This window comes from Helicoverpa zea, chromosome 26, assembly GCF_022581195.2.
Source record: "Helicoverpa zea isolate HzStark_Cry1AcR chromosome 26, ilHelZeax1.1, whole genome shotgun sequence".
In the NCBI taxonomy this organism is placed as follows: domain Eukaryota; kingdom Metazoa; phylum Arthropoda; class Insecta; order Lepidoptera; family Noctuidae; genus Helicoverpa; species Helicoverpa zea.
Genome location: NC_061477.1, coordinates 1,645,081 through 1,662,230, shown reverse-complemented (window position 1 = coordinate 1,662,230; position 17,150 = coordinate 1,645,081). Strand labels below are relative to the sequence as shown.

The window sequence follows — 17,150 nt, the reverse complement described above, 5'->3', positions numbered from 1 at the left end:
AGAGTGTGTGTGTTTAACATGCCTTTAGTTACTAAGGATTTGTGCTAAAAAAAAATTGCATCAATTCCAATGTGCAAATCTCTCTCCAGTCATTTCGAATTACCTGTTTCTGCGCAAATGCGTTTAACTGTTATTTACCATCTGTATATCAATATTGCCTCCCCGCAGTATGCTAATGCCTAGTTGTAGCGTCTTCATCACCATCTCGCTGAGCAGACCCTTGGACGCCGATATGTGTATAGTTGCTTATGTTTCTCCACTAATTCTTTGGTCTACTCACCATCTGTATATCAATATTGCCTCCCCGCAGTATACTAATGCCGAGTTGTAGTGTCTTCATCACCATCTCGCTGGGCAGGCCCTTGGAGGCCGATATGTGAATAGTTGCTTATGTTTCTCCATTAATTCTAAGATGTACTCACCATCTGTATATCAATATTGCCTCCCCGCAGTATGCTGATGCCGAGTTGTAGTGTCTTCATCACCATCTCGCTGGGCAGGCCCTTGGAAGCCTATATGTGAATAATTGCTTTTGTTTCTCCACTAATTCTATGATTTACTCACCATCTGTATATCAATATTGCCTCCCCTGAGTATACTGATGCCTAGTTGTAGTGTCTTCATCACCATCTCGCTGGGCAGGCCCTTGGAGGCCGATATGTGAATAGTTGCTTATGTTTCTCCATTAATTCTAAGATGTACTCACCATCTGTATATCAATATTGCCTCCCCGCAGTATGCTGATGCCGAGTTGTAGTGTCTTCATCACCATCTCGCTGGGCAGGCCCTTGGAAGCCTATATGTGAATAATTGCTTTTGTTTCTCCACTAATTCTATGATTTACTCACCATCTGTATATCAATATTGCCTCCCCTGAGTATACTGATGCCTAGTTGTAGTGTCTTCATCACCATCTCGCTGGGCAGGCCCTTGGAAGCTGATATGTGGAGTAACACCATCTCTGCTACTCCTCGATCGGCGAGACGGGCTTGGTGGAATAGTAGCTTCTGTTTCTCCATTTCTTGTTCCTGGGCGTGGGAAATGGAGGTTAATTTGTATTCTTTACTAATGTGAAACATGTTTGTCTGACTGTCACTGAACCAATTACGAGATATTTAAAAGAGATTTGGTACAAGAATAGACCAGGGTTTGAGAAAGGATAAATGAGCTTTTTAGCCAATCTAGTATTATTAAATTTTTATATTTTTGTATTATTTTTAGTTCTTGACAGTTTATTTGTTTTAATTTGATATTTTAAATGTTTTAGTTTTGTCAAAGTTAAATTTTTGAAATAATTGCTAATTTATTGACATTGTAAAATTTCATTTGTTAAAATGTTTGTATGGTATTAAGAATTATGCCCTTTTATACTAAATTTGCATGCTGAATATGAGGCGAGATATAAAGAAACATAATTGTATTTTAAGACCTATAATAGGCATGATGACAAATTTTTAAATTCCTTTGTATGATGTAGGTATACGTCTATTTTATACGGAAAATCATTAATTTTAAAAAAATGCGAAGTTTTTTGTCAAATAATTGCATTTTTCTCTGTCCACTTTGAATCCGGCGCGAAAACGCTTGTCAGTGTCATGCCGTCACTTGTGACGTCACGCCTTGGGTTGACAAAATGCAAGTAAACAACGCTCGTTCAATAATTAAATTTTTTTGTATTATTAAATATGAATTCGAAAGTGTATAAGTGGTGTGGGGTCCCCCAGTGTAAGAACACATCCATAACAACTCATTTTAAGTTATTTGTGTACGTTTCTCTGGTTTCTCACATTAAAAAATACGAAAAAAGTGGCTTAAACTTGCAAGGCGAGATTCAAAACCAATATTGCCCAGTATTTTTTACCCACACCATTATTTTTGTGAAGATCACTTTGATGTGAGTTTTTACATAGTTTTCTAGATTCTAGTATAATATAGGTTTTGTACGAGGTCTAAATGGTAAAAAACCAGCCAAGTGCGACTCGGACTTACCCACGAAGGGTTCCGTACCATAAAAAAAAATCACGTTTGTTGTATGGGAGCCACCCAAATTATTTATTTTATTCAAATTTTCAGTATTTGTTGTTATAACGGCAACAGAAATATATCATCTGTGAAAAATCCAACATGGACGGACGGACGGACGGACGGATGGACGGACGGACAGAGGAGCGAAAACAATAGGGTCCCGTTTTACCTTTTGGGTACGGAACCCTAAAAAGGTGCACAACTGTCTGTTACTTTTAGTTTACACATAGACATAATACATCTTTTTTGCATCCTAAAGATATCTTTATTTGATGCCAAAAACTCTCCTAGCATATATCGATTCTAGGCAAATTAGCGTTGTTTGCCTAATCAATCCTTGCTTCATGATTCGTGTTATTTTATATTCGATTTTAATAACATTTACATTCAAATAGTACTCGTTATAAACAATTAATTAATGAAAACACAGACATTCGCAGAGGAAGTTTACAATACGAAATGTGACGTTTGTGCGAGTTTTTAATGCGTCGACCAAAAGGTGACGTCACGCGCTCTGATTGGTGTTCAAGATATCATGGCGGATTGCCTTATTTCGTAGTTTTATTTTATAAAAATAAATATTAATCACATTATTAAAAAAGAAAACAATGCGCGTTTTATATTCCAAGCTTCAACTTTAATTTAATAAGTATAATATTTTAATGATTTTTAATTACTGTCATCATGCCTATTGTAACCATATTTCAAGCAATAAAAAAAATCATTTTTTTCTAATTCTAATTCTTCCAGGCGCGGGAAGTGGATCCTTCGGGACAAAAAGCAAATACAAAAATAAAAGCGAAAGTGACTTGTCTGTCGTTCATACTTTTGGATAACCGTTGAACGATTTGGAAGAATTTTAGTTTAGAGATGTTAAAATATTCACGAAATCTTAAAAGCACCTACTTTAAAATACATACCATAAACATATCCACTGTTTTCTGCATGTAACATACAATCATTCTTTAAAGCATCATCATCGCCAATTAACAAGATAATGTACCATATGATGATGATGATGATGATGTCCCCCTAGCCGATTATGCTGCGCAGGACATATTATAGTGCACGAGCATTTGCTTGGACACAGGCGCACTCACTATTCCTTCACTCTCATAGCGCGATGGGACGGCAATCCGACACCACCGGAGAGAGATCAAGCGCAGGACCGACATTTACGTGCTCTCCGATGCACGGGTGTATCAATCACCAGCTTCCAGGCTCCGGGCTGCTTTGTGAAAGTCTTCTAAAACCCACAAAGCGATTTCGGCCCGACTCGGGAATCGAACCCGAGACCTCGTGCTCAGCAGCCGCACTTGCGATGCGACAGCTATACCAACGAGGCAGTTATGTACCATGTACCATATATTTAAATTATCACCCTATTAGCACGTCCATAAAGTCGATATTTGACTCACGTGTATACTAGCTCTACCCTCATCCTCAGCCTCGGCTTCTCCACCCCCCTCCTCTTCTTCCCCGCCCCCTTCTTCTTCTTCTTCCCCGCAGGACTTCGCTATGATGTGGGCATAGGACATGTATAGAGGATCCTCCTGTGAAATGACAAATAAATTGATTAAAAACTGTATTATTGTACATAGGTGTCTATCATAATCTGTCTAGCCTTTTCCCAACTATGTTGAGGTCGGCTTCCAGTCAAACCAGATGCAGCAGAGTACCTAGTGCTTTACAAGAAACGACTGGCTATCTGACCTCCTCAATACCCCGGCAACCCAATACCTCTTGGTAAAACTGGTTGTCGAACTTATTTATGTATTTATATAAAAGTAAATCAAGGCTGACAAAATAAGTGTCATTGGGTTATGAGAGTGAGGAAATAGAGAATGCTCTTTTGAACGAATAGCCGTGGCCGATTATATATGTACTGTATGCTAATTGTTGTTTTTCTTGATTGTCTTAGCTTGTAGTCTGTCACTGTACTTATTAAATAAATAAATAAATAAATACGGTATAGACGACTTTATTATTTCCTGAAAATTCCTATGTAACAAACACATCACATATTAACTAATGTAGGACATACCTGCAGAGCCCCGGACCTCTCGGTCATGGCGCCGCGGCAGAAGGTGGTCACCAGCTGCGTGAGAGGGTCAGGCTTCTCGCCTTCTTCTACCACATCACTCTTCTTTAGTTCTGCGTCTTCGAATGATTGCTGGAAACCAGTGCCTTTGTTAATTCGACTGCAACTGTCAGCGGAAACTCCCAACATGTTCAATGGTCAATATAGCATATACCGCAGAGACAGGACTTCCAGTTCATCATTACGCAAAGAAGGTGGTGGTGTACTTATCGCCGTATCCAAGGCATACCACTCCTCTCGGGCCTGTCAATGGGAAACATCCCTAGAAGACTTATGGGTCCGTCTGAAAATAAATAATGGGCGGACACTTAACGTATGCGCTGTATACTTGCCACCACCTGTAACGCAACATAACTTGGACAGCTTCTTAAATCAGGCGACAAGCGTTATTGAAGCCACCGGTGAAGATGTTATCATTGTTGGAGACTTTAACCTTGGCTTTATTGAGTGGAAGTGCGGCAGAGATAACTCGGGCTCCATGACTACAGTGCCCTCAAACTTTAACAGCAGCTTGGGCTACTCTCTTATTGACTTTATGTCCTTGAATGATCTACACCAATTCAATGCTGTCACAAATAACAATAGCCGAATACTCGACTTAGTCATCTCTAACATTAAAAGAACTGTTGTAAGCAAATCAACTTCACTCATAGCTAAAGTAGACAGCCATCATCCCCCAATTGAAATTAGCTTCGACTTGAATTTATTCAAGCCATTAAAACAAAACAAGCCTGTTGCTTTTAATTTTAGGTCAGCCGATTACAGGGTAATCAATGACAAAATTCGACAAATTAATTGGCTACAGTGTCTGGAATCACATTCGAATGTTAACTCTATGATTGAAGTGTTTTACGACCACCTTAGAAAAATTATTACTGAGAACATTCCAAAACAAAAACGTTTGAATAGCAGTTTCCCCCCATGGTACTCCAAGACATTAGTTAAAATCCTTAACGAAAAGGAAAAGCTTAGAAGACGATTTAAATTACATGGCAACCCGCGTGATGAAATTGAATACCGGATGCTGGACGATAGGGCACGGTTGTCTATTAAGGACTGTTACAGGAACTATGTACACACAATGGAGAACCACATTCACTCAAATCCCAAAGCGTTCTGGTCATTTGTTAAGGCTAAAAAGTCTAACACCAGCACGATTCCGTCTGCAATGAAACTAAACGACTCAACTGCTTCATCAGGTAATGACATTTGCCAACTATTCGCTTCACATTTTTCTACAATTTACTCCACCAACGCAGATCCAATTACACATCCACACACAAACTCACATGTACTTCCCCAAAATACACTTAGTTACATTTTATTCACAGAGAGAGAAGTCGCTAAATCCATGAACAGAATTGACATCACAAAAGGTGCGGGACCAGACGGAATTCCTCCGATATTTATAAAAAAGTGTGCCCGGAACCTGGCTCTGCCTTTAACACTTATATTTAACAGATCGCTTAAAACATCTAGCTTTCCAACTGAATGGAAGAAAGCTAACGTTGTTCCCGTGTTCAAAAAGGGTGACTGTTCAGATGCAAAAAACTATCGTCCGATTTCACTTCTGTCCATGTTCTCTAAAATTTTTGAATCCCTTGTTTGTTCAGTTTTGACATCCCACGTACAATCACAACTTTCCCTTAAACAACACGGCTTTCGTAGTAATAAATCTACTGTAACTAATTTGGTTTCCTACGTTGACGAAATCTCAATGTCCATCGATAAAGGTAAACAGATTGATGCTCTTTACACTGATTTTAGCAGCGCCTTTGACAAAGTGGATCATCAAATCCTACTGCGCAAATTAGAAAGACATGGGGTACATGGTCAAATGCTAGAATGGTTCAGAAGTTACCTGAGTCGGAGAATACAAAGAGTGGTGGTAAATGGTTACCAATCTCAAGAATATATCGCTACATCCGGTGTGCCTCAAGGCTCCCATATTGGGCCTATTCTATTTGTTATATTCGTGGATGACGTGGTCCATTGCATTAAACATAGCCAATGTTCCCTATTCGCAGACGATCTAAAAATTTACCGTGAAATAAATAACGAAGACGACGTTGCACTTCTTCAATCTGATTTGGACTCTCTGCTAATTTGGAGCATTACCAATAGAATGTCTCTCAATGGTGAAAAATGCTACCACATTACATTCACGAGGAAAAAGCATCCCATACGGTCATTTTACTCCCTAAATGGAACAAAACTGGAGCAAGTCACGAACATTCGGGATCTAGGCGTAGTTATTAGCAGCGATTTGTCATTTAACACACACATTAATACAGTGACCAAGAAAGCTATGAAAATGGTGGGATTTATTAGTAGAATAGGCAAAGAGTTTAAGGGGACCTTTGCGTTAAAGATGCTCTATAACTCCTACGTAAGGTCACAAGTAGAATACGCATCTGCAGTTTGGAATCCAGTTTACGGAACACACCAAACCCGCATTGAGCGCGTACAACGCAAATTTACAAAATATTTGAGGTACAAGGACCACCGCTGCCCTTATAGAGCTAATTATGAGCATCGCCTTCGCCACTTTAAGATTACTCCGCTGCAACAGCGTAGGACACTTATAGACCTCTGCACCCTATACAAAATCGCAAACGGTGTGACTTCAACTCCAGAGCTACTCAATAAATTAACCCTAGAAGTTCCCCGTCAGTGGCACGTTAGGTCTAAAAAAACAAGTAGGACATTTGTTTCTAAACCGAGTCGCACTAATCTGGGCCAACATGCACCTCTTAATAGGATGATGACTACGTATAATAAAGCTTGCGCGTGTGACAGTAGCTTAGATATATTTTCTGACAGCTTATCAAGCTTCAAAGCCAAGGCAATTGTCATTGATGACCTGTGATTGGCTACCTAGTAACTATTGTAATTCTGTGTGTGTGTGTTTTTTTTTTTTTGCTCGATTTAATTTAACGACTCAATCTTTTATTATTATTATTTTTTATTTTTTATCTGCCAATTGTAAATATTCTGATTTTGTCTTTGTTTGTGTTTTTCTTTTTTTTTCAATTTATTGTTATAAGAATTTTATTAACATTTTTATTCTTCAATGTAATTTCAATAATGTAATATAATGATTCAATGTAATGCAATTTAATCTAATGTATTTATGATTGTTACTTTCCATACGAATGGTGTGTACACCTTTAAGTGACGTTTTTGCACTGTATGGAGGATAAATGTTTATAAAAATTTAAGCTATTTGTAAAAATGTCGTTGGTGTACCTTACTAAATAAATAAATAAATAAATAAACATAAAATATTTTTTTGATGTTTTTTCTAAGTTAACATTCGATATTAGATCTGATATTTATCATTCGCGGCAATAATATAACCCAAAGCATGTCTAATGACGTCGTTTAACTCCGAAAGTTCTTACAATTCAAATGTTCGAAATAATAAGAATTATTGTTTTATTCTGCATCAAAAACTTTATCAGGTTACATTTGAACTGTAAGAACGGTCGGAGTTTAGGATCGCAAATAATAAGCTTAATAAAAGCTTCAAATTACGGTTCTTAAGCCTATACTAAAAGTAGCCTTCTATGTGGTTTGTCAACTTACAGTAAGATCTTCTATCATGACTTCTTGTCCAATGTTCTCCTCTTCCAACCAGAGTTCGTAGTAGGTGCGAGCGAAGATATTACATGCTCGATGTCTGTAAAACAAAATACCATATTGATGGTTGTTTCGTCGGTTCTTTTGTTGAGTTAATGCGATAAACGGACTAAATTGATCATTTGGGAAAGGCTTATTTTCCCAAATGGTCAATTTGATTAGTTAAAAAAAGCTTGAGAAATCCATGCAAAAGAAGCACTCTGTTTAAAAGACCAAACTAAGTTAAAAAAACTGATTGAATTGATGTTGTTCACGTCCTGTATATGAAAGGAGAGATAGCACCGTTGTGTGGCACTGTGAGGCACACATATTTTTCTTCTCATCTACTCGTTCAAGTAAACAGTAAATACCTTCGTATGGAGAAGAACGAGCAATAAACTTTATAGTCACTCGATGCTAGAAGGCTATTGATTGATTATAAGACGTCATAGACAGTAATTTCCTGAAAAAATTAATTGATCGTCACAGCCCTATAACTTCTTAATTTCCTGTAAAACCTACCGACTCATCTTATAAAGATGTGTAGACCTCAGACACGCGATCGCGGCGCGTTTTCTAGCGGCGCATAGCACTCGCTTCCACACGTCCGAGCGTTGTCGCGGCTTCGTCGCCTACATCCGTAGCAGCATGCGCAATCGTATTCACGTACAACTTTTGTAAAAGTTTGTTTGTCTGTCTGTGAGTCACTTTAGAAAGGTTTACGAAGTAAAAGTGTAGATATGGAAGATTATTTTTAGATTTTGTGTTATAAAACCACACATCAAACACGCACACATGCCTAGGATTTTTGCCTATGTAAGTTTATTTCAGGAAAATTTTGTTTATTTATTTATTGAATCAACTACATTGATTTATCAATTGCTTGAAGAAGTTTTGCAGCACAATACTGTTACCTATTATTTATTGTCCACATTTCTTTATTATTTTTATATACGGTTAGTACACAACATCGACACAGCACGCGATCACACTAAATACCTCTACAGAGAGGATACCCAAACCGATCGATGATCAGTGAATTGACTGATAAATTGATTAATAAATTGATTGATACATCTATCAACTGGTTGACTGATAAATAAATCAACTGATTGATTGGTAATGCACATAGATTGAAAAACGAAAGTCTAAATAATATTATTTTCGTCTACTAATTAGTATACAAAATTAACACAGCACACTATAACTACATATAAGGACCTCGGCAGAGAGTGCAGTGAAGTTTGTCGGAAGCACGCGATGACGGCGCGCTTGCGCTGTATCGACACCACTGATCGGTACACGTTCTTACTCATTTGTTGGGGGTGGTCGATCTATGGCGGGGTACATAGTGTAAATAAATAAATGAAAGTAAAATTATAGCTGTCATAACCTGAGGTAGCAAGTGGTACATTGTTTGACTCAATTAAAATGCAATTATGTTTTTGGTACTAAAAAAAATAGTTTAACGCGATAGTCAACAAATAAAAAATGTTCAATAAATAACAAATTTAAAAACCAAGCTCACATTGTACAAAAATGAATTAAAGAAATAAATAAATACCTCATAAAGTTAATATTGGTAAAGGGGGGACATGGCTTGAAGAATGATTAAGACTGTGTGTTGTCGAAATACTAATTAATATTGAAATACGTTTGCCCCTAAAACTTAACAACCAAAACAGTAAAAACTTACCATATGCAATCCGAAAAGCACTTTACTCATAGCCACAATCCTTTCAACAGTATCATCAATAATCTTGGCCTTATTCTCAGCAGTTTCCACCGTTATATTACTCTTGCTTTTTGAACCTAACTTGCTATATAAGTAATGCTGCCAAGACATTTCGTCAGCTGGATCTATTTTGTCTGGAAGTGTTAGCTGGGTCTTCGCGAATTCGGCCACATCTTGTTCTGACATTTTCTGTGGGTACAATAATGTGGCGAATGGGTTAATATTTTTGTTGTTGTAATTTAACTTATAGCTAGGGTGCGGTTTGTGGATGAAGCGGGTGGTCGTGGAGAGTGGATAGCAAAATTATTCGGTGTCTAAAGCCTAGGAGATACTTAAAATTAACGTATAATATTTATATACAATATAAAAGAAAGTCGTTTTAGTTTCGCTACTTATTTATAAAGCAAAATCGACTAAACTGATTTTGATGAAAATCGGTCGAGAAATATCATACTTCAAGAATTTTGATTGCTTATTTAGATTTGATACTCAGTCATTTAATATTTCAGTAACATTAAATACTGCAATTAGCAATTCAGTCACCAACGTCATATTTTTCAGAAATTCAACCATAAATTATATGGTAATGGTATGACGATTTAATGTCTTACTGTGATCATTAATCTTGATAATATTAAGCCCTCATTTCACGAAGCTAGGTATGGGCGATGTTAAATGGACCTCTTAAACAGTTACTACAATGCAGGTATTAATCAAATTAAATATTTAAATGCAAATAATTTATAATTAAAAATAATCATAAAAATATAAATCAGAAATGGTTTGCACTGTTAGTGAATACTATTTTATGATTAGTATAAAACGATTTTTAAAGTTGGTATATGTATGTTCTTATAGTGCCAGAGTTAGGAAGAATCAACTTAATATGTCTGGTATGAGCATAAAAAGTGCTTAAGTGTTGGGTGCCAAAGTAGGAATATCAAGACACTAGGTAACGTATTGATAAGTGGGTCGGTGTTCGGGTGTCAAGATTGAAAATTGGGTGCCAAGATAGAAAACTGGGTGCTAAGTGGAAAAGTGAATGGTTGAAGGATTTAAATCGCCGGGCATCAAACATGGGACATAGGCAACTTCACTTTAATTCAGTTTGGGCGTCACACAGGATATTGTGTTTATTGGTTTCAATCATCTGTATATCAAACTCTGGTAAATTTACAAGATGAACGCAAAAAACCATGCCGTATTCAAAAACAGTGCAAACTATTCACCGATCGGCAATAAAAATAAATAAAGATGGTATTAATGAGGGCATATATTACCTTGAGGGTCCCTACCTTCAGGAACCTGTCTTTACAATGCTGTACCAATTCTTGTTCTCTACCAGCGAATAGGTTTAGGCCAACTGGTAGCAACCTCTTCAGACAAGCAACCATTAATGACGCTTGAACTTCCTTGTCTTTGTCTCGCTTCTTATCACGGTGCTTCTTCTTTTTCTGTATATAATAGTACATATGGTATATATTAATATAAGTATTCGTTGTTTTGAGTATGAATATGATAGGTGACAAGGGTAGCAGCCAACGGTCGTTCGCAATATTCTCTCAAAGCAAATCAAAAGGTTTTTAGACTATTGGTAAAGACTTTTGGTAAAAAAAATATATTTATTTTATGTGTACGATTTTCCTACATGACTAAAAGCGATATCGGTATGCTAGACATAAAATAATTATACAATTACTAATTCTTTCGGATAGCTAGCTAGCACTATGCAGTTGATATGATTATTTCTTTGTTGACATGTAATGTATGTTGTGATTCTAAATTATAACGTAAATCAATTAACGTGAGGCAAATAATATATTATAAATTCTTTCTGTCATGACTAGACATTTTTTTTTTACACCATAAACCAAATATTTTCAAACATTCTAATAAAACACTTTTATCAATCAAAGAAACTTCTGTCATGACTAGAATTGTCTACAAAATAATATAGCAAGGGAGTCATGTAACACTCAAGGTATAAAAAGCCAATCAATCAAATGAAATACCAAAATAAATACGTAGAAAAACAGTACAGATAAATGAATACTGAGGTATAGATTGATAAATAATTATAAATAGTGCCTTACATAAATTGTAATCAGGAAAGACATAAAACAAAAACAACAGTCTGTGTGTAATAGTGTTCAGTCAAAGCTCAGTCAATCACACGGTTCATCAATCTACAAGTTTATCAATCATAAGATTGATAATAGTTTTTGAAGGTAAATAACAGGGTAGAAAATAGATCGGTTTATTGTATTTGTGATCTAAACCTTATTCATATTGATGTATCAATGTGTCTGGAATACTTACGAATGCTTTCATCTAGAGAAAAAATATTAATTAGTGACATGATGATGAGTTTTGTTATTTTGTTATTAACTATGATTTTGGGAACAGAATTGATTATTCACATATTTAAGTAAGAAGAGAATGATTTTATAATACATTAATTTTATTTATGGTAAGAATTTTATTAGTTACTGTAGATGTTTTTGAGTATGTACATACATATTTATTAATTTAAAACGAAATATTTTTCAGGTTATTAAACGGTTCATTTCATGTTATAAACAATATGATTGATAGTACCTTTCCACCACCTTGAGGAGTGCCGTCTGTGACTGCTGTCACTCTTCTTGTTGCTGTTGGCATGATCAGCACCTAAAATAAACATAAAGGTTTTAGCTTGGAATCAAGCTTGAAGACAAAGGTAACGGGGAATTTTTAATAATAAAAAGCTTTAAGAGTAAGTTAAATCTAGGTTTTGGCATTAACCGCATAATATACTTAAAATATTGCAATACTGTTTATAAATTCCATACAAAAAACGCCAAATTTAACGAAAAAGAACCAGCATGTATGTAAAAGGTTATGCTATGCTATAACGAAAGGTAAGATTTTAATGGGTTTGTAACTTATGTTTTAATCATTACCACAAATTATTGTGCAAATTACCATGTTATCGATCTCGTTGGCAGAGATGAAGTTCTGTTCTTCCTTCAAGAAGTACTGACTCTTCGACCAGATGTTGAAGATTTCAGCCACGTGGTTGTATAACTCTTCCGCCTCTGTTTATAAAGCAAATATATTTAGTAAAAGAAGACGCAGAGCTGTTACCTTTTTACTTTTTTGCCACTAAATCTTGTAATGTGCGTTAAAGTTGTCCATATAGTGAATAGAATAATTAATAAATCAACCACTTTTATGGCATATGATCGATATTTATTTGCATTGACTCAGTACATATTTTTACGCATCTTCAATTATGAACCAACGAGTGCATGTATTCAGTAGTCCATGAAAACTTAATGCCTCAGTCAATGAATTGATTGATTGATAATCATCTACTGTTTCAATTGATTGATTGATAATCATTTACTGCTCCATTTAATCAATTGATAGATTGATAACAAACCTGGGACATTGTTCCTCAACCAGTGGTTCCTCTGAAGGTCCACGTATTTGATAAGCAGCGGGTAGAAGGAGTAGATATCTCTCACTAGAAGCTGCCAGTCTTCTTGTATCTGAGACTCCACTTGCGATGTGTCGTCGGTTGATGACTGGAAGATAAACAGTAAATATGAAGTCTTCAGATGGTCAAAAGTGCAACGACAGTTTTGAATATGTATTGTATGTAATTTTTTTTTTTACATTTTGCTTTTTTTTTGCTTACCACTTTACTAACGAATATGTGTAGACATGGATCAATTATGGAATTCCATTCTATACTGTTTTACTCAAAAACTCAATATAATAGAAACACTAATGTGTTATTATTACAAAAACTTTAAAGAAACTTGACAAAAATACTTGTATGTTTTTTTAAACACGTGTCAAAATGTGTTATTTCAAATATAATACATATTGCATAGGTATAGTGTTAATGTTAATATTACCTTAATAAACCCTCTCAAGCTCTCCTCCTTATGGAACATATTATCAGTACGCTTTCGCACTCTCTCAGCAAGCGGCAGGAACGAATCTCTCAGCAATTCTTCCGAACTATTGATAATAATCTGTTGTGTGTACGTCGCGATGCGAGTCATCCAGGGAGCGTTTTCATTGCCTATGTTCTTTTTAATGAGTTTTAATACGTTTTTCAGGAGTTGGTTCATGTGTTCTGCTGTTACCATTGTTACGTGGTTTCTGTAAAAATATGGTGTCAATTAAAAATCGAGTTTTGGAGTAAAAGTGTAATTCTTAATATTATTGATGGACAGAGGATTTAGTGATTGATTGATGGAGTGATTGATCGATAACATTAATTCCAGAAATAATATGATTAATACATCTTTTCTTCAAATCAAATAAGTATCTTATAAGATAGGCACCTTAAGTGATTACAAAACTTTTGTAACAGATTAACTTATTTCTTCTTGAAAAGCTAGCAAATATGCAAAGAGAGAAAACTGGACGTCACAGTGATCCTTAAAACTATAAAATATAGGCAAATGAAACTTTGGTACATAAGATAATGTATTTATGAACTCACCCGCCAGTAGGAGTAACATTATCAGGCCCCTGCGCCCACCAGAACGGCAGATACGAGCAAAGTAAAGGCAACACCACATCGATGATATGCGGCGCTTCGTTGTACGTCTTGTCTGACTCTACGAATTGATCCACTTCGCCAAGAATCGTCTCTAGCGTAGGCATGCACTGTTCCATTTTCTGCATTATGTCTGGGGAAAAGAGTTGGATATTGAATGTACCTACAGCTTTTTAAAAATGTATTTTCAGTTTGGTGAAAGACTTTCGTGAGTTTGAGACTCTTACATGTGATTTTAAATTGATTGAGAGGGCGAAGCTACAGTTAACTTACTCTTACGAAACACATGTGATTTTTGTTTTTCTTAATGGAATGGAATGCTTTTTATTCAACTTTTTAAGGCAAAATAAACTATCATTAAGCCCCAAGATGGATAGATATATTCTTCATTATGAACAATAATTTATAAAAAAAGAGTAGGCGACTTATGTCATTCTCCAATTACCAATTTCAATTAACGACACATTTTTTTTGTACATTGAATGAAAATAAGACAAAGCATCCTTAAGCCATTTTCCTATTTATCATCATAAAGACCATTTTCAATTTACCAACACCCGTAGATCAACCATCTATTCAACTAACCTTGGGCTTCCAAAGAATGGTCAGCGATCCTGTTCAGCAAGGAGAACTGGTTGTGTTTGTTCAGGTGAGGCTCCAGGAACGCCACCGGGAATGTCGAACTGAACGCACCGAGACACGAACCCTGGAACAGAGGAATTTGTACTTTATTGCTGTGAAGTTTGAGTCCAAAATTGCGGCCCTTTTTGCTATATCTGGACTGAGAAAGAATTGGTATATAGAATATGCCATTTTTCCAGTAAAAATCTGGATACTTGCATGTTTTTACATAAAAGTTCTTAAACTTTTATCTACATTATTGCTCTGATATGATATTGTTATTTTCGGTTATTGTATGCAGTTCTATGGGTATTTAACCTAATGCTAACTAAGCAGCTAGTATTTCTAGTGGTCTATTTCCAGAACCCAGATAAAATACAGAACTACTAAATATGTTACTACGTACTAAATATGTTACTCGGGAAGGGTTTTATCCCAACAGTGAAACATTTTTTTCACAAGTAGTTTGTGTAGACCAAAAAATAAACTATTTTCCACCTTATAATATTAGAATAGAAGTATGGATAAAACTTACCAAAGCAGGTTTATGTCTCTCAATCTCAGTCTTGAGGTACTTTCGGTCGTGCGTGAGCGTAGCGTCCGTGCCGAGCGCGTAGAGTGAGCCCAACATCTTGTACGATGCCACTTGAATCTCGTCCACTGTTGGACAAAATAAAACATTCATATAAGAAGGAATTGTTATATACCTATACCAACTTTTGTTATGTGCTGTGCCCGACAGGGTCCATAATTGTGACTAAATTACATATACAATATTGCAACAACAATCTTTACACATGGTACGCAAGAATAGTTAAATTACTACAGTCTATTATATTTCTTTAATAGCAACGTTATCAACAAAGTATAAGGTTCAATGTTGATTGGGTCTGTAAATAAATTATATAAAGAAAAATAAAACAGTACTAACAAGGAAACAGAACAGGAGGATTCTAAACCTTTTTTTTAGTTATAAGCAAATTCAGGCTGACTTTGTAGTTAAGAATAAAGTTTTGTGTACACGAGTAAAATGTTATCACCATTACCATAAAAAAAATATTGCACTCTTATAAGTATAGAAAATATATATAATAAAAAAATCGTCAAAATTCAAGTTGGGAGCGATGGCAAAACTATACATATTTTTTAACTTTTGATAAATAATGCATAAAATATAATATTTTATTTTTTGAACAATAAAACGCATGACGAAGTTAAATCGATTTGGTTTATCGTTCGTACAAAAACGTTTGTTTTATAGTTTAAATGTTGTTTTACAGTGTTTTATGTGGCTTGCTTTTAGGTGTATTGGTAATATTCATATTAAATTATTTTTATTCTATGCTAGCTTCCACCCGCGGATTTACCCGCGACCCGAGATAAATTTTTCCCGTAGTCGGGTGGTGACAAAACTCCAAATCCTATGTTCTTCTTCTGGGTCTAAGCTACCTCTCCTCTAATTTTCAGCTCAATCGGTCCAGTCGTCCAAGCGTGATGGCGTGACCAAGAGATATAAGGAATCATTTACATATTTATTTTATATGAAGGTCTTTTGATAGGAAAATTTGATGCTAGATATACCAGTCTGTAAGATATAACGCACATAATAAATACATTATTTTTTAGGCTATAAAATCAGCGAGAAGAATAGCTTTCCATTCAGAAACCACTCACAAGCCCGAAGTAATATTCGCAGATGTTATAAAGAACATATCCCGAGTTAACAACGTACTACAAGAGTTGATCAGCAACTATGAACAATTGCAAAAAATATACAAATCCCAAGAAACCTTTGATAGATCTGCCGAATCCTCAAGCGGAGGAGAAGTTCCTTATAAAGTTAATAATATAAGACAAGGTCTCATTAAAAAAAATCTCAGCCACAAGAAAAGTCGTTTCTTCCAAAACGAGCTTGGTGAAAAGACGACTACTACGCCATTCAAACACGAAACAGAAATGATATTTTCGGATATCGAAGTTGATAAAAGTCGAGAATTTAAAATCGACGCCGATGGAATCCAACGGCCTCCGAGTAAAAAACAGATAGAACCAGTCATGGGGAATGCACCTTCTGTAATACCAGTTTCAGGATATGAAGAAGAAACTACAGCTTCTACTACAAAAACAAGCCTGTCATTGATTCCGATTCCAATAGACTCATCAAGTAGTTTTGAGCAGATGCCTGAACAGATAGCCCCGAGTAGATCGACAAAACCAAAAAGACCTACACGGTCAAAGTTACCACGAATACTTGCATCTAACTTATTAGAAACGACACCTAAGACCACAATGGCGACACTTCCACCAATGATGAAGTCTAACAACGTGCAAAAACAGGTACTACCAGAAATAATATTCGTGGACACTCACAAAAAAGCTAAGAATAAAGCGGAGAGAAAGAAACCGCGTATCATGCCAGAAATGGCGCTAGACCCAGTCAAAGCTACAAAAACAAGATATAATGTTAAAAGCGCTCGAGACAACACGGA

The 17,150-nt window shown here is 35.8% G+C and overlaps 1 protein-coding gene across 26 annotated transcripts in view; it reads right to left on the bottom strand.

Annotated features, from left to right (window-relative positions):
• LOC124642850 (ryanodine receptor) overlaps positions 1-17,150 on the bottom strand; it is a 224,686-nt gene that overhangs the window by 29,133 nt on the left and 178,403 nt on the right. For 15 of the 26 annotated variants that reach the window (XM_047181570.1, XM_047181580.1, XM_047181572.1 and 12 more), the window contains 14 exons: positions 15,197-15,321; positions 14,626-14,746; positions 13,984-14,173; positions 13,388-13,637; positions 12,907-13,051; positions 12,447-12,559; positions 12,081-12,152; positions 10,763-10,936; positions 9,444-9,671; positions 8,969-9,081; positions 7,715-7,808; positions 4,070-4,198; positions 3,444-3,578; positions 849-1,028 (listed from right to left, as the gene is read on the bottom strand). In XM_047181570.1, the coding sequence (XP_047037526.1) occupies positions 849-1,028; positions 3,444-3,578; positions 4,070-4,198; positions 7,715-7,808; positions 8,969-9,081; positions 9,444-9,671; positions 10,763-10,936; positions 12,081-12,152; positions 12,447-12,559; positions 12,907-13,051; positions 13,388-13,637; positions 13,984-14,173; positions 14,626-14,746; positions 15,197-15,321 (2,069 nt within the window). The remainder of the gene's footprint in view (positions 1-848; positions 1,029-3,443; positions 3,579-4,069; positions 4,199-7,714; positions 7,809-8,968; positions 9,082-9,443; positions 9,672-10,762; positions 10,937-12,080; positions 12,153-12,446; positions 12,560-12,906; positions 13,052-13,387; positions 13,638-13,983; positions 14,174-14,625; positions 14,747-15,196; positions 15,322-17,150) is intronic. The other 11 variants (XM_047181574.1, XM_047181584.1, XM_047181576.1 and 8 more) reach the window with 1 other exon arrangement.